Source organism: Channa argus, chromosome 3 (genome assembly GCF_033026475.1).
Source record: "Channa argus isolate prfri chromosome 3, Channa argus male v1.0, whole genome shotgun sequence".
Classification (NCBI taxonomy): Eukaryota; Metazoa; Chordata; class Actinopteri; order Anabantiformes; family Channidae; genus Channa; species Channa argus.
This window is the reverse complement of record NC_090199.1, coordinates 20,431,303-20,453,531: the sequence shown is the minus strand read 5'-3', so window position 1 is coordinate 20,453,531 and position 22,229 is coordinate 20,431,303. Positions and strand designations below refer to the sequence as shown.

Here is a 22,229-nt window from a genome sequence, read left to right as displayed (position 1 = left end):
AAGGTAACAATGGTCAGTCACATTCAGCTAAAAAGTAACTGAATTATTATTATAATTTTAATTTATATTTGTGGCCACGTAATTAATCCAAGTCCATTGTTCTGTTTCATTTTAGCCCTGTTTTGTTTTCTATTAACTTATATAAATATCTGGCTTTTAAAATTTATGCTTCACTAGTTATTAACTTTGGTGAAGAACATGTGGTGTACAGCAGCTTTTAGAATTGTTTTGCTGAAAAAGGTTCAGTGCTATTCTCAACTTGATAATTGAATGAGACCAACCCAAAACAATAAAGGTGTGGCTTGTAAAACCACACCATTGAGCTGAAAGATGCTAAAACCCTCCACAGAGCTGAGTTGAACTGAAATGTTCTGAATCTTCTTGTCACAACAGTAAATGAATTTCAGATTATACATAAAACTATTGGTTAGTGATCCTTAAAAAAACAAAAACTCTTTAACAAAAACATCTACAAATAAATAATAAAATTAAAAGATATTTTAGCACTGTGTAAATATTCTTCTAAAGGTTGAATATAAATGTTTAAAACCTGTTTAACGTATTTTTAACTGAGGTCGATCTGAGGAAATATTCTGCAAATATTACCTTATCCTATGTGACATTTTGGCAGAAAAGAAAAGGTGGGAGATTAAAGTGTACCACAGTCAGCACAGGGATCAGGATGATGGCAAATTTATTTCAGCTGTATGTGTTTTAACTAAAACAAACGAAACCAGAATTTCTAGATCTCCGAATCGTTTTCGGACACAGATTTCCCTCTAGCGTATCTTCTCTCCCTCTTCATGTGGATTATCTTTGTATCTCTCGGCCCGCTGGGAGAATTATGAGTCTAATAAGTTTCATTTGAAACCCCTGTAGCATCAGTAAAATGTTTACTACAAGAACGCAGAGAGGCCCTTTGGTGAAGCCATGCATTCGTTACAGAGCCTTTGACTCAATTCAGTGTGTATAAATATATCCATTTCAATATGGAGGCCAGTCAAATATTTGTTTCAGCGGTTTCCCCCCCATATAATGTAAATTGCTGCAAGCTGTTGCACTTGGAAAATGTTTTCTCCTAAAGCTTTTCTGCCTTCACATAAATCACAGCTAAATGTTGCATTCAAATGACTACAGACAAGCAATTCATTCTTGGCTTGCCTCGTCCCCCTTGAGAGAGGCTTGTGGTGAGAGGGTTGCTTCGGTTTTTAATAGCGACTGTCATTATTTGTTGACAGTTGTTCATCATCGCGTCCAAATTTATTGTGTTTTCTTAAAAGTATTTCTTTGTTTTTTTTGCACTTATGACCACTGTCAGAATGAAGTGAGGGGTGAAAACATGTCAAGAATTAGGGCTCTGTGAGGCCACATGACATGACATCTTCTTTTTCTGCATGTGAGGTTAAGGGGGATTCGTATTAACTGTGCTTGTAGTGCTGAGAATCTTGTGCAAGAGATACTGTCAAACATATCATAACCTCCGAAGTTTCATGTCTCACACTTGGCTTCCATGCTCACTATGTAGCTGCAACCAGACGCCTGGGATACCATTTAAAATACACAGTGACACTTTCATTCCTGTTATGAAGGGGAACAGCTGTAATGATGCATGTAAATATAAACTATGGCCAATTAGAGGATCTACAGGTGGAACTGTAGGTTTCTCATAACAGAAAACCACGACTTTCTTGTGGAGTGCAGTTACTGACCCGCCCTGTGTCAGCTTTAACTGAATCACTGCGGGGTTTGTCGACTTACAGCTCCCGTGCTGCCCTGAGTCATCTCCATTGAGGGATTTTAGGGAAGCTGCCAGCAGTGGCAATTATAGTTAATCCACCAATAATCTGTGTCTTAGCTGCCTGAAACTGAGATCTTACTAATGATAATGACAATGTAGAGCAGGAAAAAAATGGAACTAATGGTGTGTTGATTTACTGAGGACCTGTACACTGTGTAACCATGTCTGAAAAGTATGAAATGGAGCAGATCCACCTTTAGGTCAGGCTCCTCATGTTAATCATATGTTAGATTTAAACACACTCTGGAAACAGCACTAGAAGTTCAGTTATAGTTACAAATCAGTTTCCACAAACACAAGTTAGAAGAAAGGAAACTGGGTTCACAAAACTATTGATCATCCAATCAGTATCCGTTACTATTAGATGCACTAGCTGGCATTTTATCTACATGTAGTGTATATTTTAGCAATATCAAGAGAAAAATGGCAAACGAAAACACAGTTAAACTAATGGTCCTCCCCACTAGCATTATCATAAGCTTGTGGTGCAAATTTTAAAATGGGTGATGTAATTAAAATACAATGAAATCAAGAGGAATCGTGATGGAAATGTGGCATTTATGTATGTTTCATATTGCATACTTTGCATTGCATTTTTTAAAAAAAATTTCAGCATTATTCTGAATACAAACTAATAATGCACAAAATGCAGCTGGAAAGAACTCCAACTATCACCAGCACTGAATGGATCACCATCAAAAAAACAAAACAAATATCCACAGGAAATGTGCAACAGTAGTTGATCTTATAAAACACACGACCCACAGGAATAAAAGATAGCAAAAAAGTAAAAAAAAAAACTAAACAACGTGTTATATGGTATGACAGTTACCATAATAAGTATTGTGGTGGTCAGAGATATTTACGCAGTTTATTTAAGAAGCCTGTTGAATGGTGGATGTCAACAATTTTTTTTTATCTTGACTTTTATTTTTTTCTACTGTTTGACTCTTCTGCAGAACAGATTTGTCACTTCGTGGCTTTTCCAGCATCACCACTGACATACAAAAATGTTAAATAAATAAATGGCCATTTGGTTTTGGAGCATATGTGTATGTGATGGTCTGTGACCCAGCTGCTGGACGGAGTCCCTGGAACATGTCAAGGATTAGAAACTTGTGGAGGGATATAAGAGATGGTCTGGAGTCCCAGAACTTGGAGCTGAACCCTAATCAAGTCAATGGATCCAGTAACAATGTCATACACTTCACAACTGAAATCAAAAAGTGGACAAAGTTTAATCTGATTCATTTAATAGATAATCTAAATCAGTTTTGTCACCATTGTTTGGTCAACATGAGCTCAGAGTGAGTTCACAGGCAGTTTATATTAAATGCATTAAACATGTATTTGATTTGGGGCAGACAAGTGGTATTGATATTTCAGACACTTACAAGCCATTACTTTACACCATCACTGATTTTGGCAATATCATGTCAATATATTCCAAAGAATTGCACTGTGTAACCATTAGCAAAAAGAGGTGTATACTGTATGCTCTGAACAATATCTTTCATTTGATGATAGCAAGTTGTGAGTGTGTATTGTAGTGTAAACATAAAACACTGAAATAAAAAGACTAAAACTAAAACATCAATTGTTTGAAAAGTAAAAGAAAAAGAGAAGTTATCAACATAGTGTGTGGTGCAGTGAAGTAAAATGAGTAATTCATTATGAGCATTGTATTTCTTCAATTAAATGATGGCAACTGAAATATGCTTTGTGTGTAATCACTGACACCACTGAAGTGAGAGCGATATGAAGACACCCAGAGGGAGAAAAGACAGGTCAGCGAGGACAGCCTGAAACAAAGAGAAAGACACTCCCAGACAATGGCAGAAACACACTCCATTATAATGCTGATAGCAATAATGTATCAATACAGTCCACAAGCAACAGCCTTCAAGGTGGGACAAAACTAAATTATTCAAGTGGTGGAAAGAAAGTGACATTCTTAGGAAAATTCTAAGTTGTAAGTTCTAAGTTGTAATTTTTCAAGTAAAAAAAAATACAAATTCCATAGTCCCAGCTTCTCTAATGTGAGGATATTCTACTTTTTAATTTCAGTTATTCCTTTATTCCATTTTACCAAACAAAATGAAATTTGATAGCAACATATGGTATTGATGGGTATTTGTATGTATGATCTGACATTTCATATACCAAAGTAATCGCAAATGTGTGTTTGTATATGTGTGTAATGCCATCATTAATGAAAACTGATTTCCAGCCTTCAAACTCCATTTGTCTCATTAACCTATTAGAAATAAAATTGCAGTATGCATATTGATAATGAAACTGCAGCACTCAGTATTAAGATTCGGGGACGCAGTGCTGTGTAAAATGTTTGCGCCTTTTCCATAATTTGAGAGTTTACATTTTTTTTAAAATAACAAAGGTGTTATATAAATATTACTGTTGAAATAACTGCTGAGTTTTTGCAGTAAACAAAAAGTGGATCAGCATAGCTTGAAATATTTTTCATCCTTGGTAGAGATCAACCCTCAAACACACAATACTATTGTTTAACAAAAGGTTGTAGTGTGTGAAGCCTGTTTTTTATTAAACATTTGAAGTCTTAAGTCAAAGCTGAGGTGAACATGATAAACAGTTATTTTTTCAAAATTGCTTTAGAACCGAAGACACGTGTGAAGTGTTTGGTGAGCAATGTTGCTCCTATGTGTACAATCTGTCGAGCTCTCTGTTAAATAAAATTTAGAAAACCCAATGAATGGTGTCTTTCCAAAAACAGTAAACTCCACAGTAAATTAATCTCCATAAAACTACTGATACCAAACCATAACGGAAAAAACAGGCCTCTTTGTCTATTTTCCAGAAATCATGTTGATTACTAAAACCAAATTTACAGTTTGGTAAACCCATTTACTCTATTAACTCCCATTTTTTCCTTTGAATACCTCAGATTTTCCATCACACACTCTACATTTGTGATGCATCATATGCATTTTTCCTGCACATGTTAATTTGCTGATAACTCATCCTTTGCTCCGTCTTAGCCTGTAGAGTTATTAATCATGCTGTGACCTTCCTCTCAACTGGGCCCATCGAAAGCTCATTCATCCCCATTTGCCATGTTGCTCTGCAGGTCGATAATTGGCAAAGCAAAACATAGATTAAACCTAATTTGGAGGGTTTCAACTTGAAGCTTAGCAGAGACAGACGGTCTCAGGCTTAACTGAAGTTCACTCTGCTCTGGTCCTCTCTGCTTTCTGCTTGTCTGTGGCTGCACCGGGAGGGGACCACAAAACCTAAATCAAACCAGTCTGTTCTTTGTGTTTGTGTTTGCCTGTGTGTGAGGGAGAACAAGAAATGCAAAGAAAAGAAAAATGTGTGTGTGTGTAGTGTGTGTAGTGTATGTAGTGTATGTATGTGTGTGTGTGTGTGTGTGTGTGTGTGTGTGTGTGTGTGTGTGTGTGTGTTTGCAAAGCATGCCACAGTGCAATGCCATCATTAATGAAAACCAACTTCCAGCCTTCAAACTCCACTGTCTCATTAACCTATTAGCTTAAAGTTTAATTGCAGGATGTTGTAAAATGATTTGGTCTGTGAGTAATGACAATATTTCGGCTCCGTAATGACCAGAACAAAGGAAACTAAAGCTAAGCTAAGTAAAGCCTGTTGTTTTCTTCCTCACGGCATGTCTGGGCTGCAGCTTTGGGCCTGTACCTCTCCGTGTCATATAATTGTTTACTGGCAAGTTTTTCGTTGCATGAGGGCAAAATCACTGCAGGATAACGAGCTAATGACTAATTTCATGGCTATTGAGTCATTTAAAAAAAAAACATCATGAGGATCAACTTTAAAGAGCAGCAGATAGCAGGTACTCAAGATGTAAGGAAAAAAGTAAAGTTCCTTCATAAAGCGAAAAAGGAGAATAAGATGTCTCCATGTCCAAATTTTAACACTTTTAAAAACTTTAATGAAAATATAATTCACTTGAATTCTGTTTATCAAATCTGTGCATCAAAAGAGGCCACATTCCTCTTTACAACCTTGGAGATGACCCCTAGGTGGCAGCGTACCTCATGAAACCTCCACCACCGAAAGGACTTCATTGCATTTACAAAACCTCCTCAGTTGTCCTCGCTTTTACTTGCAGGACAACAAAACTGGGTGACAGTGCATCCGAGCACTCGAGAAGTTATGATCAGCTGTCACAGCCCTCGCGTTCACCCTTTTAACAGTAGCTTGATAGGATCTGTGAGGTGCGCTGGGCATGTATAGTGTTACTCTCATCAAAGGGGGCTGAATGTGGGTGAATGGAGGATTATGTGTGTACTGCCTCTGCTTAGTGGAGGCATTTCCAGCTGGCGCCAGGGCAGAGGAAACCCACTGAGACACACAACAACACACACAGACACAGGGGTCAGCCTGGATTCACCCTCCTCCTCTTCCATCCACCACCACCTCCTCCATGCCTCTTGGCCTCCACCGCCTCCTCTTCTTGTAGCCAAACACTTACCCCCTGCCTTCACTTCCCATGCCTAACCGCCTCTCATCTGTTCTTTCTTCCTTGTTCATCCTAATTCTTCTGTTTCTCCTTCCATCTCTCTGCTGTTATTTATTCTCCCCTTACTTTCTCTCTTATTAAACTTCTAAACCTTAAAAATGGTCCAAACAGGCCAAATTACCACCTTGACCACCAATCAGAGAATTTTAATTATTTCTGATTAGTACATTTTGGAGAATTATATTTGTTTGTAGATTGATTATAACTAATTTCTGAAGGGCTGTGCAGAGTGGGCAGATGGCAGAAGTGCAAAGCAGAGCAGAGTAGATTCACTTAGTCTCAAGCTGGTGCTACTGTAGCTCCATTTGCATATTGTAGCAAGTGTTGGAGTTAGGAATCTCATGTATGTTTCAAACAGCGATCATAGAAACCTTTCCCTCTTTTTTCTATATTGTTTTCACTTCTATTCAGTGTTTACAAGCCATTAACATCTGAAAATACCAGTAAAAGTTTAATATATTTAATAATTACAGATGAAAAATGTTTTTAGAATAAGTACAGGCCCTGCTGTCCATCACATCTTATTCATCTTCTTTTCCTGTGTGTGAGCAACATCTTTTATCAAAGATCACATTTATTTATATGCTAAAACTGCTTCACCAGGAGCTCCTGTCTGCTCACCACAGAAAAATGTCACCCTGAATCCTCCCTCATTTTCTTCAACATTAGAGTGACATCAGGGCTCGGTGGAATTTGATTCTGGAAGGATGTTAACAACCAAACGATTCCTGGCACCGTCGTCCCTGACAATCTTCAGGCAGAACTCTCAGGAATGATAGGGGGACTCAGAACATTCAGGACAAATTAAAAAGCAGACCTGCTATTTTACTGTTCAGATCTGTTGATGCTATAAAGCAGGAAAATGGGTCTTGGCAGCTTTTACGTGACTACTCGAGTGATTTTATGCGATTTTCCCCCGGCCCTGAATGTAAGCCGTTTTGGCACAACATGCTATGCCTTGACCAAGCACGGGATTCGTAAATGCCCTAATAAATATTTTTTAGCACTTTATTTAGTTCCATGCCCTGGGCCAACAGCTTCTCAAGTACATCGCCAGTAACGGCAGTGAGAAAAAAAGAAAGAAAAAAACCCTGAGGGCTAAATAGGTTGTAATGTACATTTAATTAACAAGCCATGCGTAGGCTCACACACACACACACACACACACACACAGAGTCTAATAGACAGAAGCTCAAAGATGCACACAGAAACCTCAGCCAACACACATAGGTGAACGATCCCACAGCAACAAGGAAACACACACACACAACTTCGAGCCACACATCCCTGGGTTAAAAGGGATGTGTGAAAATATGTGAGTGTAAATGAGATGCAGCCAGGCTCACAGCCGTGAACCCTGCAGAGGAGAAAGAGAGGATGTGGCTTGGCTTTAAATTGCTAAACTAAAGTTTCAGGAGATGGAGGGAATCATATTTTGAATTTTATACATACTGTTGATCTTTGAGCAACAGAGTGTAAATTCAGCTGCATTTTTTTTTCTGCCAGTCACTTAGGATTAAATTGTTTGATTCCAGATTTTGAATATAAAACATTCCACAAAAATGTATGGATTGTCTTTTTTCTTTTGCTCAAATGTACAGTAGAAGACTTGTCCATTTCCTTTATTTAAATAAAAAGAGCAACATGAGATAAAGTTAATACAATTTCTTTATATGTAACAGTCAACAAAATGACACAAATTAAGTTGTAATAATAATGAATCCAGTTATCTACTGTGAATTATTAGTAACACAACAGTTCCTCTTAGCTTTATAGAATGATTTGACATGTATATTTTAAGTACTGAACGCACTTAAACTTTAGTAGTCAAAGATCAACGGCTTTTGACTTGTCCCTTCAGGGGCCGCACATTGATTTGGCAGGAGTTTTAACTCTGCATGCACTTCCTGCAGCCACCCTCCCATTTTTATCCAGGCTCAGCCACCAAGGTGGCCCTTGGCTGGGTGGGGCCTCACCTGGTGGGATGGAATTCAATCCCCTGGCCTCCTGCATCCCAATTCCATGCTCTATCCATTGAGTCACCAGGCCCCCAATATTTTCTTTATATGCAGGACTAATAACAGGTTATAACTTTATATAAAAAGGCTGAAGTCTTAATGACTCAGGATTAATGTGAGGTAAAGTTAATGACAGGGGAATAAGTACTGTCCACACTTTTCGTCCAACACTGGTCACATTATATAATTAATGTGTAAGCAAGCGTTTTGTTACTGGTTGAGGCAGAGACTCACACATTACTTTGTTCCACTCAAGTCCTAATTATCAAATTACACTAAATAAAAATGTGACATAACGTACTAAACAAGCAGAAATCATTGTTTTCAATTCCATACATCTATTTAACATAAAAAAGAAGGACAAGTAGATGCAAACTATGAAGGTTAGTCATAAGGCTCCTGCAGTGGTCAACGGTTGTCTGCTTGTCCCTCTAGTAGTCGCCACAGTGAAACGTGTTCCACACTTTGATTTGGCATATGTTTTTATGCCCTGTGCCCTTACTGCTACAACCCTCCCATTTATCTGGCACCCACTGCCTTCTGCATCCCAAATGCAGTATTATGATATAAATCGCTTCATCAGTGGTTTCTGTTAAATCCAACCATCAACATTTAATCTGTTTTGGCATATCTTTAATACGGATCATTAGAGGCAATGAATCTAAATCTACAGGGCTCACTATGAATGAGACAACTCAACACTTGGGTCATTTATTCGTGTTCAATCAGTGACATCAGAGCAGATGGGTCTGATGTAAACATTTGGCACTTAAACCAGGGGAACAAGCTGTGCTGTATCACACTTATCCAACTCACATGAAGAGTTACAAAATATCTGTTGTTCAAAAAAAAAAGAATCTATCTCAATCACACTGAATTATTGTAAATTACAAGAAAAGATTACAAAGGCAGCAAATAATGCACACAAAGAGTCTCTTAATTACATAAATAGAAAATATGTAAATGCCATAGACCTGTGTAGGTAGTAGATTATAAGCACTAATTATGTTTCCGGCAGCTACTTCAAACATTCATACAGTATTATGATTGAGATGATTTAACACTGTGTTTGTTATAGTTTACATATTGATTTACAAGGATGTTACAGAATACCTACAGCAAAAACAATACTATTAACAAAACTTGGATGGAACATATTTGGTTAGGGTTTCACAATCAGCTTACACATATGAGCACATAATACATTAAAAAGACTCAAGTTTCATCCATAATTACAGCAAGAAGATCATATATAAGGTTGTATAAAAAAGTATTCAATTAAAAGTTGTGCAGTGTCTGTACAACGTATTTAGCCCCTTTATTGTAAACTTTACTGTTATAAACCGAATTCAAAATAGATTTGATGGTAATTTGGTGAGGCAAAGCCACATTTTTAAAAGATTGCAAAAGATTTTTGATTTAAAGCAACACCTAAAACACATTTTTTCATTTATTAATATAATATGATGAGGAACAAACTCATTTCAGCAAAATAAAAAAGGACAGTTATATTTAGTCTTAATTGCTAAACTGTGAACACAGTGACTGATGATCTAATACATTCTCAGATTATACTATATACTATAATAAAAGACAAGATAACAAGCTAAAGTGATGAGGAGAAAGTCGCAGTAATCTCATTAAAAACTTGTTATCTTCATTTCTCACTCTAAGCTCCCGCCTCGCTTTTCTCTCACCTCCAGCTTTCTCAGAGAAGTACAAACATCATAGTGTGAACACACACATCCTGCACACAAATGCAAACGCAAACACAATTTGTGCTCAAATGTAACAAGCAGTTGCACTGTACAGTGCTCTTACAGAGTGTAAACACACGCATGTGCACAAACACACACACACACACACACACACACACACACACACACACACACAGACTCAGAAACACTGTAAAAGTAATTCTCCAACACTTTAATAACATTCCTGCCCTTAAGATCAACACCAACGCATCACACACACATCAAAAAAACAAACAAAGACAGCTCAGTATTGTCGACTATTAAAAATGAGCAGGTTATAACTGGACTGAAGCTGTATACTTGTGGTTTATATCATTGATTTTAATTTTTTTCAGGAGCACCAGTGTAAAAGGACTGTCTGGGAGAACAAAACAAAACTCCTGAACACACACGCACATATAAAAAAGGAAAGTGACACAACCTAACCATCATCTTTCTTGCTCCACCACTTTGCGACACCATCAGACTCTTCACTCCTCTCCCTCCAGCACTCCTTTTGGTGGTTCATTACCCTGTTTGGCAACCTCAGCATCTTTCAGAGCGCTGATTACTGGTAACCATGGTGATGGAAGCTCAGGCCCAGTACCCTTGACCTCATTTAGGTGACTGAGAGCAGCGTACAACCCGGTGTTGGTGCCACCTTGGACGCCTGCCTCCTGCTGCTGCTGCTGCTCAGTGTAGTACATCTCTAGAGCTGCTGGGGTGCAGTGCTTCTGCTGTTACAACAAAAAGGCAAGAATATGTTATTTTTAGGGTGATACATGTTGATCTGACATTAACATTTGCTTCTGTATTATATGTCTCACCTTTATCACATTTTACACACATTTTTTCTAAGGTTTGTGACTCATGGATTTTAAAAATAAATGCAATTTTAGTTCCTGAAACAAATATGCTTCGAAAAGGCAATCTTAAATTCAAGTACTTTTAACAGTCTTCAGCTGTGGGAAGCAACTGACAACAAATGTTAATGTGACAAGGTGGGATTTCTTTAGTAATTGCCCAACCAAAGCTTCTACAGAATGGATGAAAGCAAAGCTGTGCAACATGAGACCATTGAAGTGAACTGAACTTAAAAAAGTAACATCCATCCAGCCAATGTTGTTATTTGTAAAGAGCCCACTGAGTTGTCTTGACCTTATGAGCATCTCCTCTCAGAGGATCCACTACCTCGCCCTCCCTCACACTGAGGTCAAACTTAAAAAAGCCCAGCAGAGACTACACCGTCCTCCCTTCTCTTTATGTCTCCAACAAACCAATAGCAGGAAAAATGCTAAATGCAACTGTAAGCAGCACAAACTTCAAAAGCCTTGGGTTCCCCCGCCCCATCCTCCTCTCTCTCCTTTGCTTTCCCCCCTCACTATTAAGCCTTTAATCACAGTTTAGTCACGCTCAGCTCTAATTAAAGACCCCTTCGATGCACAGACGGGTGTCCCAATCTCTGCCTGACCAGAAAGCAGGCAATGTAACTCCTGTTCCCTCCCTATTAGTGTAACTCCCACTCTCTCATTTTCCTCTGCAAGACAGCCTCTTTAACTAACAAGCGTGGCATTGCTGGCTAAGTATAACGCCTCCAAGGTGTCACTGGGAGATAATGAGTTTAGGTTTCTAGCTCCAATTTTCTGAGAATCCACCTAAAATGACTCATACGAGGGTGTGCCAAGGAACAGCACACTAGATGAGCTACACTGTAGAATGTGTATGTACCCTCAAAGTGGGTGTCATGCAGAGTACTTCAGCCTAGATAACGTAATAAGGATTCTGATATCCAAGGAAGAAATTCTGACATGACTTGTTTGGTTTGTATTTAGCCTGTCAGCAGAACAACATACCAAAAAGGTGTTTAGGTTTCATTCACAAAAACTACAAAATACACTACAACTTCAGGTAATGAGATCATCCAAAGAACTAAATGTTGAAGTTTTTTTATGTTCTTTGGTGACTCACCTCAGGAGCGCCAATTAAAACTTGGGTAAGTTGAGAAAATAAAATACATACAGTGAAATTTTTACACACATACCTCCTTATAAACATGTGCATATTGCAATGGAAACAACTTACACTGCAGTTGAACCCCAGTCTTTTACACGAAAGCCCTGTGTACTGTTGTACCATCCAACCACAGCCCCCCTAAAAGTACTTTTGGCTTGAAATACTATGTCATAGCTTTAGGCATTTTACCGTTAGAGTTCAAATTAGTTAAGGCATTTTCTAGTGATGTATACAAGAGAAGACATTAAGTGTGTGTGTGTGTGTGTGTGTGTGTGTGTGTGTGTGTGTGTGTGTGTGTGTGTGTGTGTGTGTGTGTGTGTGTGTATATGTGTGCGTGTGTGTGTGTGTCTACCTTAAGGATGAAACCCTCTGGACAGGTTAACTGGTCATACCACATAGCTTTGTACATGAGCAGGAGCAGCAGGCTGGTCAGAAAAGCCAAAGTGACGAGGACTAGACCCGTAATCTGAGCAAAAGGACAAACAAATATACATTCACACATAAACATCACTTCTTCAGCAATGTCATTAGTAATCAAAGCTTAAGGCTAGAAATAGATATATATTTTTATCATTAACAAATTCTATGTCTTTTCAGTATTGTTAGACAGTCAGTCAGCCACAGTTACTTTGGTTAAGTGAGTGTGTAAGTCCTTAAAAGTCCTGACAAATATAAATGTTCCTCTAACCACCTTTAGTCAGCCTGCAGCCTGAATTAGCGTGTTAATCTCAGCTGTAGAGATGTTATTTTCTACAAACAAATACACAAGAGCCATCAGCCAGACAAACTGTTCCACAAGGTGACATGTTTTTTGTTTTTTGTTTTTTTCAAATCCAAAACGTGTGGTAGAGAAATAAAAGTATAAAAAATAATGTTGACTCAGAATTGATTTGTCATAAGGCTGTTTAGCGGTTTGAAGTAAGCCATTCATGTGCGAGATCAAAATTGGTTGAAAATTCACCCACAAAGTGTTTTAGAGAGGTGCCTGGCTGATGTTCTATTTGTTAAACAACAACAATATAGGTGAATAGCACAGATGAATAAACTAAACCAGGCTTCTAACTGACCGGGACTAAACATAAGCAGAGGCTAATCCATGTGGGTTGTGGTGTTTTTGTGAGGATTTTTAAAAATTCCTAATTTAATGATTAGTGCACAGTTCCTGTTGTCAGGTTGTGTACCTTGGCTTTTTCTGACACGTCACCGTAGAAGCTGATATTCAGCTTCTTGATGTTCGGCACGTACAGCTTGTTCTTCTTCTGTTGCAGCGGGTACTGAGTTGACGTCTTCACAATGACCTGAAGAGGAAACAATGCACTGGCTCTGTGAGTCTCCTGGACAAAGCTCAGAAACCCCAATTAGCAAATGTTTGTTTTACATTAAGTAAAGCACAGAGTCCGTATCCACTGAAAACACTGTCTGTCTATCTAAAAACACATGAGCATCATTTGCAAAAGCAGCCACTTTTAATCACTGCCTTAAAACATCATTTGGGAGCTACAGAGTGTTTTATGTTTGTTTATCAGCCTGTGGAACATCCTGTTCTGCTGAGAGCATCATCTAACCAAAATATGCTTGTGAGGGCTTTCTCCGTGTATTATGCATTCAAAGTGGTGCTCGCATCTCGTGGGCCGATGCCAAGGTTTTAACCTGGGATGGTTGAAATAGGAAAGTAAGTACAGCCGTCTCAGTGTTGGGTGTCTCATGCTAGAATTGTAAGCACGCCCACATGAATGTTAATGGTGTTTGTCCAGACGTGTTCTCAGCGCATCGTAATCTGTTGGCTTTTTCTGTAATGTTGTAATGTAGGGTTTTTTTTGTTGTTGTCGAACTGCAACTTAGAAACACTCTATTTCAGAGAAAAACACACGTGGGCAAGCACATCAGCTCACATCTAATAGACAGCACTTGCCTTGTCTGCGAATGACTGTTGGAGCTGGTTGACCTCCAGGGGTGTGATTAAGGGGATGTTATCAAAGCCATCGTCCGCAGATGGCTGCTTCTCCAGCTTATCAGACAGATTGCTGCCCAGCTTCACCATGGCTGTTTGACTGCCAGAAAATGCCTTTATGAATCTGTAAGCAGAGGTAGCTCTGGTCAGGGGAACTTTAGAGTACAAGGTTTGTAAATGTGACAACACTGTTAAGGATCTGTGTGTTTAGTACTAATTATGGTAGCAAATGTTAGCATGCAAACCTACTGAAGTAAAATGGTGAATTTGATGGACATTGTATCTTCTAAACAGCCATGTTATCATCATCGCTGTAAGCACAGTAACTACCCAACCGTGGCTAAGCATAAGAACAGAATATGCCTATTATTCTAAATAGCTTGTTAATCAAATAACACTCAATATTTAAGAAAATTTTTACCCTGAATGCAGTACATTTGTAGCTGAAATGTAAAAACAGGCTGAGAATGTGGCCTGTAGATCAACAAATAGTGTTGCAAAAAAACCTCCTTTACAACTATAAATTGTTAAGTCCTCACTTAAGTTGTTAAGTATATATTTAACAATCTAGATGCAGTGGGTTGATCAATGAACAAGGTGCTGGCAGGTGGGTAATGTTACCAGTGGAGCCAGTCCTTTAAGCTAAGCTAACCAGCTGCTGATTCCAAGTATTGACCTTGCAGATATTATCCTACTGATTTCACTACAAAAGCAACTGTTTCTAAAAGCTGCCCTGGGAATTAATCATCGAGGTAATGGCAGGTTGAATTATGTGGCGTAAAGTTGTAGCACATTTGAACAACCTCAGACTGTTTGCAGCCCCCCTCACAAAGAAGACCCAGCTATACTCTTCCCGTTGATCGTACCCAATCTCATTTAGACCTCAGCTGAGCCAGTCTTCTTCAAATCTTTTCTCATGAATGTTTCTAATTTACACATCAATCTGACGCAGCAACAGAACACCTTCCCTCAGTCAAAGAGCCCACAGCCCAGCTGATGCAATGATTCACATGTCAGAAGGCTTTTTTGACTGAAGGAGAATTTCGTGGTGCCTTAACTAAGGCAACTGGACGCATCCACTGTGAATTATTTATCTGCTAATGAAAGAAGCATATACGGTACAATATAACGTACCAGCATCAAGTGCAAAGCTTACGGAATAATTTTTATGTTTGAACTTCAGGGTTTCCACAGGATTCTTTCATTAAACATTTTCTAAGCTTAAAAGCTTTAAAACTTAGACACTTAGAACTGGATATTCGTCATTTTGGGTCAATCAGCTGAGAGCAGCAAGGATCTTAAATGGGTATATAACTCAAGACTAATCGGTCGTTGGGTTGTGGGCGGTTAGAGTGGTCCTCTGCTCTGACCAACATTTTTCCTCTCCACAGTTGGAGTGAAGTGTGGGTATGATGAATCATCCTGAAGCTGCGATTAACAAATGAGCCGAGTGTTGCTGTCAAACACCCGTGTTCCCACACTCTGAAAAAAATAAAGGATCCAGGAAACGACATCTGTTCAATTCACAAAGACTAATTAACACATACATTTTATTACCTGTAACAGATTGTTAAAACCAGGATGATGGTACAATTTTAGTCCAAGTCCTTCTCACAGCTTGTCATATGAGCCTCTTTATCAACACACAGGTGAAGACATGCTCTGTGTGAAAAGGTAAGAGCAGACTCTTTGCTGCCTGTGTCTCTCAAGTTGTTCAGGGTTCGCTGGTCAAGAATACTTGACAGCTGCTGCCACAAGATATACAGACTGTGTAACCAGAGGAATGAGAGAGCAGAGATGCTGTATGTGAAATAGATGGGAGGCTGATTGATGGAAGGCCTGATAATTGTTCTTATTAAGGTGTCATTATAGTATTATTGTTATGAAGCCCGTTTTGCAAATCTTTGTACATATGCAGAGGAGCTTGATTTAAAGAATTGTGGAATAAAATCCAATAAAATTTTTAATTAGTATCTCTAGGTCAAATTAAAACGCCAGTTCAGCCTGTCAAAGAGAGACACACGCTCTTAAAGCGATGCTTGTCCATTGATTTCCTAAATGGAAAATCATGAACTACCTGCTCAGATCAATAACGTCATGTGAAACATTTCTCAACGAAGGAGATGCTGCGCTGCAGTACGCACTCTCCTCACCCGCAAACACATCTGCCAGATACCCAGATAAACTGCTGCAGCCATTAATATATTAATACAGAAAGGAGAGAACAAACTCACCGTGGTTTCCTGTGCTCTCCGCTCGTCTGTGGATGGGATCGGACCTCACGGATGCTGGCGGGGACTCGGTGTGAACGCCGGTTGCCGTGGTGATGTGTGATTCATGGCAGGACTGCGCATGTAATTCAGCCCGGAGCGGCTCCGTCCTCCGGAGGAAACCGGCTCTGTGTGGCTGATCAAGAAATTACGTTTGCGAAATAATCATATCTTAATGTTTGACATCAAGGTCTGGGACTTGTGCTCTGCTTTCTCTTAGAATATGAGGCTATAGCCCACATGTAGTTACACTGTCACATAATGTCACAGCAAGCAGAACTATTTCTATACTCTATTTTGTCCTGTAAAGACATGCTTTGTATTATTTATGATTTCATTACATTGTAAATCACTATGTTTACCCACAGACAGAATCATTAATAAGTCAGTTTAAAAGTATGATAAGGATAATTAGAGGTATTTAAAGTAAAGTGTTGCCCTAATAGATTTACAGGTTAAATCTTTGAGGCCACCAGAGAAGGAATGAACATAAAAAATTCTGCTGACATATTTATTTTCTATTTATAATAAGCCAGTCATGTAAAATAACCATTCTGCGCAAGAAATGCTTTTCTTTTGAAGTAGAATTGGCTTCTAGCACATCTGAACTTTTTACTCAGTAGCATTATGCAAAACCTACTGTATATTTAGCCTTGGACTGACAGATAACTGACAAATGTTCAAAGACAAATTCACACATTTGTTTATTTGTGGGTTATTTACTCTTTGTGTCTTGCTGTGAGGAAGAGTTGGGTGGCTTACTGAGAGCTTTTTGATGCATGTTGATCCAGTTCATCTCTCTCAGCAAAGGTGAGGAGGGGGTGAGGCATATGCAGAGGAGTGTGGCAGAGAGAAGTGAAAGACAGGGATATTTTTGAGCATTTACTCATACATGTGTGAGAAAAGAGAGAAGAAGAGAGTGACGTGTTGAAGAATGAGTGGAACGAACGCCAGGCTTGTCTACAGATTTAGATCAACCTTTTCATGCAATGAGGACTCATGCTGTTTTCCTCTTTGGCCATGCTTGACTGTATGAATTCATTATGCCTTTAGGGGAGCACTCGTCCAAAAATCAGCACTGAACCCCCGCTTTCACCCTGCCAACCCATCACTTGGACCTACATTTATTATTTTGACCTTTCCTTTGCAGGGGAGTGACATCAAAGTGGATCCTCAACTTGTTGCTCTGTAAGGAAATGGAGGTGTCATTCACACAGTGGCTGCATAGTGACAGAGTCTGGGTAAACATAATTAAAATGAGAATCAATTAGGCTTTAGTGTACAGATGAAAAACTGGGCAAAACTGAGCGTGTTCATTTGTGTGAGCTCTGGACTGTACGTACATCCACCCGATGGTTTGTCATTTTTTTTGTCAAAAATATTTCGCACATGCACACATGTTCATTTACAATAACATTAATCTGCTTTTAGTAATCCTTGTGACGTCATTTTTTTTTTTTTTTTTATTTTTTGCTTATTTATATTAAGGTTTTACAGTGAGTAAACTACTTTCAAATAAGCCTACAATCAATTTAGAAAAACGTTTCACTTCTTTAGGGACCCTCTGGTAACTTCTTCAGAGTCATAAATGCTTGTACAGGAAAATATTTTACAGGTTTTGTGATTTTTGAAATTTAATGTCATACCCAAATATAAAAGAAAGCGAACAGTATGTCTGTAAAACACAAACATTAAATAAGTTAAAATTGTATCTCTTATGTAGTTTAACTGATCACATTATTAAATTAGATCCTTTTAACATTTTGAATTTTTTTGCATGGTGTCATATATAATAATATGTATACACCGTTTTAGTGGAATGAAATTTGTAAATATGATTAAATGAATTGACATGTTGCACTTTCCCCACAATTAAGGAAAACAATTCAATCAACTGTGGATAAAAAGCTGCTTGAGCCATAATGATGGAGATGGAGCAGTAGTTTAAGCTCAACACAGACATGTTCCCTCATGTGTTTTCTTACAGCTGCTAATTTGCATGAAATCCTTATAATGCAAAGAACACATATATATATGTGTGTGTGTGTGTGTGTATCTATATACATACATATATTATTTTTTATCAAAATATCTAATGTTCTGACCTAAAATACCAGAAAAAAGATAAAGTCTGGTAAAAAGAAAAATATGAATGAAAAGGGAAAGAAAACAAAACATGACTTAAAGTCAGACCTTATTTTCCAAACAACATATATGTTGGTGCCACTAATTGATTCTGTAAATAAACGTTTCTTTAAACTGTACCGTGACACATTACACAGTAGGACACCTCAAATGCAAGACAGACTCTTACAGACTGTAGCCCCCGCTCTGGTCGCTCAGTACTGCTCCTCCACCATCCCAGCTTCTGTCTCCTTTTCTCCTAAATGAAAACTTCTTCTAAACAACATCGCCCTCTTTCTGCAGAACTATTCAGCCTCTCTTTGTGCTCTGAAATATCCTGTGTCTGTCTATTCTGTTTAGTTGTCAGCATTGTATGGATATTGCTTTTCTGATACTTGTTAATTTGGGTGTAGTTAAAAAAGTCTTACTGTGTAGTATTCACATTTCTGAAAGAAAAGTAAGCAGTAATACTCAGATGAGAAAAAACTAAGACAGAAGTGCTCGAGTCAATCTTCTTTATCGTTAATTATACTATGGAATATAGTATAATTAGCACTTGTTTTATATTATATTAAGTAACATTGGTTAGATTTTTGGATTAAGTGCCTTAATTAACAATAAATCAAGATTCCCCATGATTCCTTATTCTTTATTTTAATGGTTTCCAGGTGGAACTAAGTTACAATCCCTTCATTTTGTTATGTTAGAAGTGAGATAATAGCGGCATGCAAACATCTAATACAATGAAAAATATCTTTCTGGTCTACATTGCTTGTAATAATGTAACCATAAGCTACTGACTTTTCAGTAGTTCGTGGACAAACTCAAAGAACAGGACAAACATTCAGACCCTTTTTTTGTCTTGCGTAATCTGGGTCTAATAAAACTGCAGCCTTCAAAGAGAGGTAAAATTAAACTAGTGCACAAACAAATAAACTAAAAACTGATTGACATGAATTACAGGATAAAATTGATTAAAGTGAGTGAGTATGAGAGGCCTGTAAAATTCTCTTTTATGTGTTTTGTTTATTTGACAAAAAAAAAATGCCATTTAATATACTTTATGGTATGATTGTTAATTTAGATGAATGTTTCTAATTAAGTGCAACAAGTTATCAAAGCCTCTCAAGTAAAGTAATTTATTGTCAACCACTTTACTAACAGAGCCATCTAGTGCTAGATGACCCTATTCCACCACGAACAACAGCACAGAGATTGGATTAAGAGCAGTCAGTGCAAATTTGGTTTGGAAGCACTGATGAATTACACAAAATGAGGTACAGGCTGTCAGTGAACCACTGAGCAGATCCTCAGAGGGAAATGTTATTGGGTCTGTTCATCAGCAGCAACTAACTAACATTGGTTGAATTAATATCCAAATTAATATCTAAAATAGAATTATTTAGGTTTTGTAGATGTTATTCAGGACTGATGCACACACAGAGACAGATCAAACTCATTATTACCTTAGAGAATAAATTAGTTCAACAATCATTACAACATTATTAAAGTTAATGGCTGTGCTGTCAGACAGAGAGGCAATAACATCTGATAACATGTTAAACCAGTGAAAGGTGTTAATAAACACATCAACACATGATGCAATAGTAATCCTTTCACATACCATGTCCAAAAACATGGAAGTAAAATGTGAAAATTGAGGAGTCAACACTTGAAGAAAAACCAACAATAAATAGAAGGTAGAATAGTTAAAAAAACTGCTTCGCGACAGAAACCATGAGGACCTAGTGTTCACCAGACACACAGTAGTTGATTGATGGAGTGTTACTGAGATGTTTGTACATCTGCCAGGTTTTCCCATCTGTGCAGAGGATTTCTGAAGTTCTGTTAGAATAACTGCTGGGTTCCTGTTCACCTCCTTGACCAAGGTCTTTCTTCTTTGGTTATTCAGTTTGACCTCACCAGCAACTCTCTGAAGAGTCCTGGTGGTTTACTGAACAAGCACATGCATTTAAACTTACTGCAGTAAGTACTGCAGCAGTGACAGCTACTTGTACTTAATTTAGGTCTGTTAAACTCAACAGACATTTTGTCAGTATGACAGCAGCTGAATAGTGGAATTCAGCTATAGTTAATTTTAGTGTTTGCAGATGTGGTTTTCCTACTGTGACAAGTCAAAATATTTTCTGTGAAAAAAAAGGCCTCTACACGTCACTGCAGACATCAATGATGGGAAAATACTGAAATCTTAAATGGAAAAAGCTGAATCTTAATCGAAGAGCCGGGCAGTAAACTATACTCTCGTTGCCCACTCATCTTTCCAGACCGACATTTTTGTGTGCCATCCAGATGAACAGATAATTATCCTGCTGCAGCTGCTACCTCTCCTGCCTCAGACATTCACTCTACAAAAATTGCTTCAAATTTAACCAATCGCACATGTGGCCGTTTCGATTACTGGCTTGTTGACTGATCATTGTGACTGTGTTGCGGAGCACCTTAAAGTCAGACGTAAAAATCCAGCTGGTGCAGACCACTGAGCGGTGATGTCCCCCAACTCTGTCTCACCCTTAGTTGAGGAAACATGAAGAGACGTTGGGACTTGCTGTCTATCAGTGTGTCACAATACAGTTGACTTTCACAGCTTCAGGTCAGGTCAGATTATTATTGTGCCTTTATCTTGGTCAAATTGTTAATTTTTATGTTTACAAAGTGCCAGAAAATAGTAAAAATGCTTATTGCAATTTCCAAAGTCCAAGCTGACATCTTCCAATGAGTATTTGCTTCTGACCAACAACCAAAGGATTTGAATTACAATGATAAAAACAATGAAAAGCAAACTAAACCAGCAAAGTATTTGGTGTGAATATATTAAATAATAACCCTATTATTAAAGATGATCTATTAATAATGTTATCAGAATCAGAATATAATATATACATTTCCACTAATCCACCAGTTTTTGGTTTATTGTCCGGATTGGTTTGAGCCACGGCTCCTCCAGTCACATGTCGAAGTGTCCTTGAACAAGATACTGAAACCCAGGTTGCTCCCGGTGAGTGTTGGCCAGCTGCATAGCAGCTCCCCCATCGGTGTGTGAGTGTGTGAAATTGTGAGTGTGAATGGGTGAATAAGAAGCAGTGTGAAGCCCTTTGTGTGCCAATACGTAGAAGTGCTACATATAAGTGCAGACCATTTACCATTTAAACTTGTATTACCTCTGAAAAGTTGTATGAAACCCTCAAGTTGCATCATGTTCCTCTATCACTGTGCTGATCTCTATCTCCCATTTCAGACAGCTTCAAACACCCACCAAGCTGCTCCTGCTCTCCCTGGAGCAGACCTCTCTCAGACCTCTGTGTGGGGCTGCTGGTGATGCCGGTGGAAACTGCTGGGTGACCTCATGTGTGTTCTGTCTTACATTACTGGATTCACTTTCACCTCAGCCTCTATGGGGAACACCATCTCAGTCAGCCTAACAGATGCAACTCCTGCTTCAGAGTGTTTAGTGGTGATTAAATATATCCTTGGAAGCAAGGACATCCTCACGCTCACTTTTATCGGCCCTGCTCTATCATAGTTATTCTGTTCATGACAATGTTTGTTGTGGTGTTGAGTCTCCGGCTCGTGCCATACAGAGTCATATTTCACCTACAGCAGGAGGTACAGGTCACAGCAAAACAAATCAGAGAAAAAAGCAGCCAGGACTCCAGGTGTAGTCAGTTTCTGTCCATATTACTACCCCTCTCTTGAAGGACAAGACATCTCAAACATTACTTATTCTTGGTCAGTTGTGTCCTGGCTGTTGTATTTAAATTCTTGTTTGA

General features: G+C 38.4%; 1 protein-coding gene across 3 annotated transcripts; it reads right to left on the bottom strand.

Moving 5' to 3' along the window:
• Positions 1 to 9,044: 9,044 nt before the first annotated feature.
• caly (calcyon neuron-specific vesicular protein) lies at positions 9,045 to 16,509 on the bottom strand. 3 transcript variants are annotated; one of them, XM_067499183.1, is made up of 6 exons: positions 16,282 to 16,509; positions 14,297 to 14,387; positions 14,009 to 14,171; positions 13,278 to 13,394; positions 12,449 to 12,562; positions 9,045 to 10,817 (listed from the first exon to the last, which is right to left on the bottom strand). In XM_067499183.1, the coding sequence occupies exons 2-6, from the start codon at positions 14,323 to 14,325 to the stop codon at positions 10,575 to 10,577; spliced, it is 666 nt and encodes a 221-aa protein (XP_067355284.1). In that variant the 5' UTR covers positions 14,326 to 14,387; positions 16,282 to 16,509; the 3' UTR covers positions 9,045 to 10,574. The 3 variants fall into 3 exon arrangements, with proteins under 3 accessions (XP_067355284.1, XP_067355283.1, XP_067355285.1); XM_067499182.1 differs by having other exon boundaries at positions 9,045 to 10,820; positions 16,282 to 16,492; XM_067499184.1 differs by lacking the exon at positions 14,297 to 14,387 and having other exon boundaries at positions 9,045 to 10,820; positions 16,282 to 16,484.
• Between the last annotated feature and the right edge of the window lie 5,720 nt (positions 16,510 to 22,229).

What these genes read in the sequence shown, in the direction of transcription:
- caly (XM_067499182.1), bottom strand. Translation starts at nt 14,325, where the DNA reads ATGTCCATCAAATTCACCATTTTACTTCA. An exon ending in ACGTGTCAGAAAAAGCCAAG is followed by an intron (nt 12,563 to 13,277) that starts GTACACAACCTG and finishes CCTTTTGCTCAG; the next exon opens with ATTACGGGTCTAGTCCTCGT. An exon ending in CAGAGGGTTTCATCCTTAAG is followed by an intron (nt 10,821 to 12,448) that starts GTAGACACACAC and finishes TTGTTGTAACAG; the next exon opens with CAGAAGCACTGCACCCCAGC.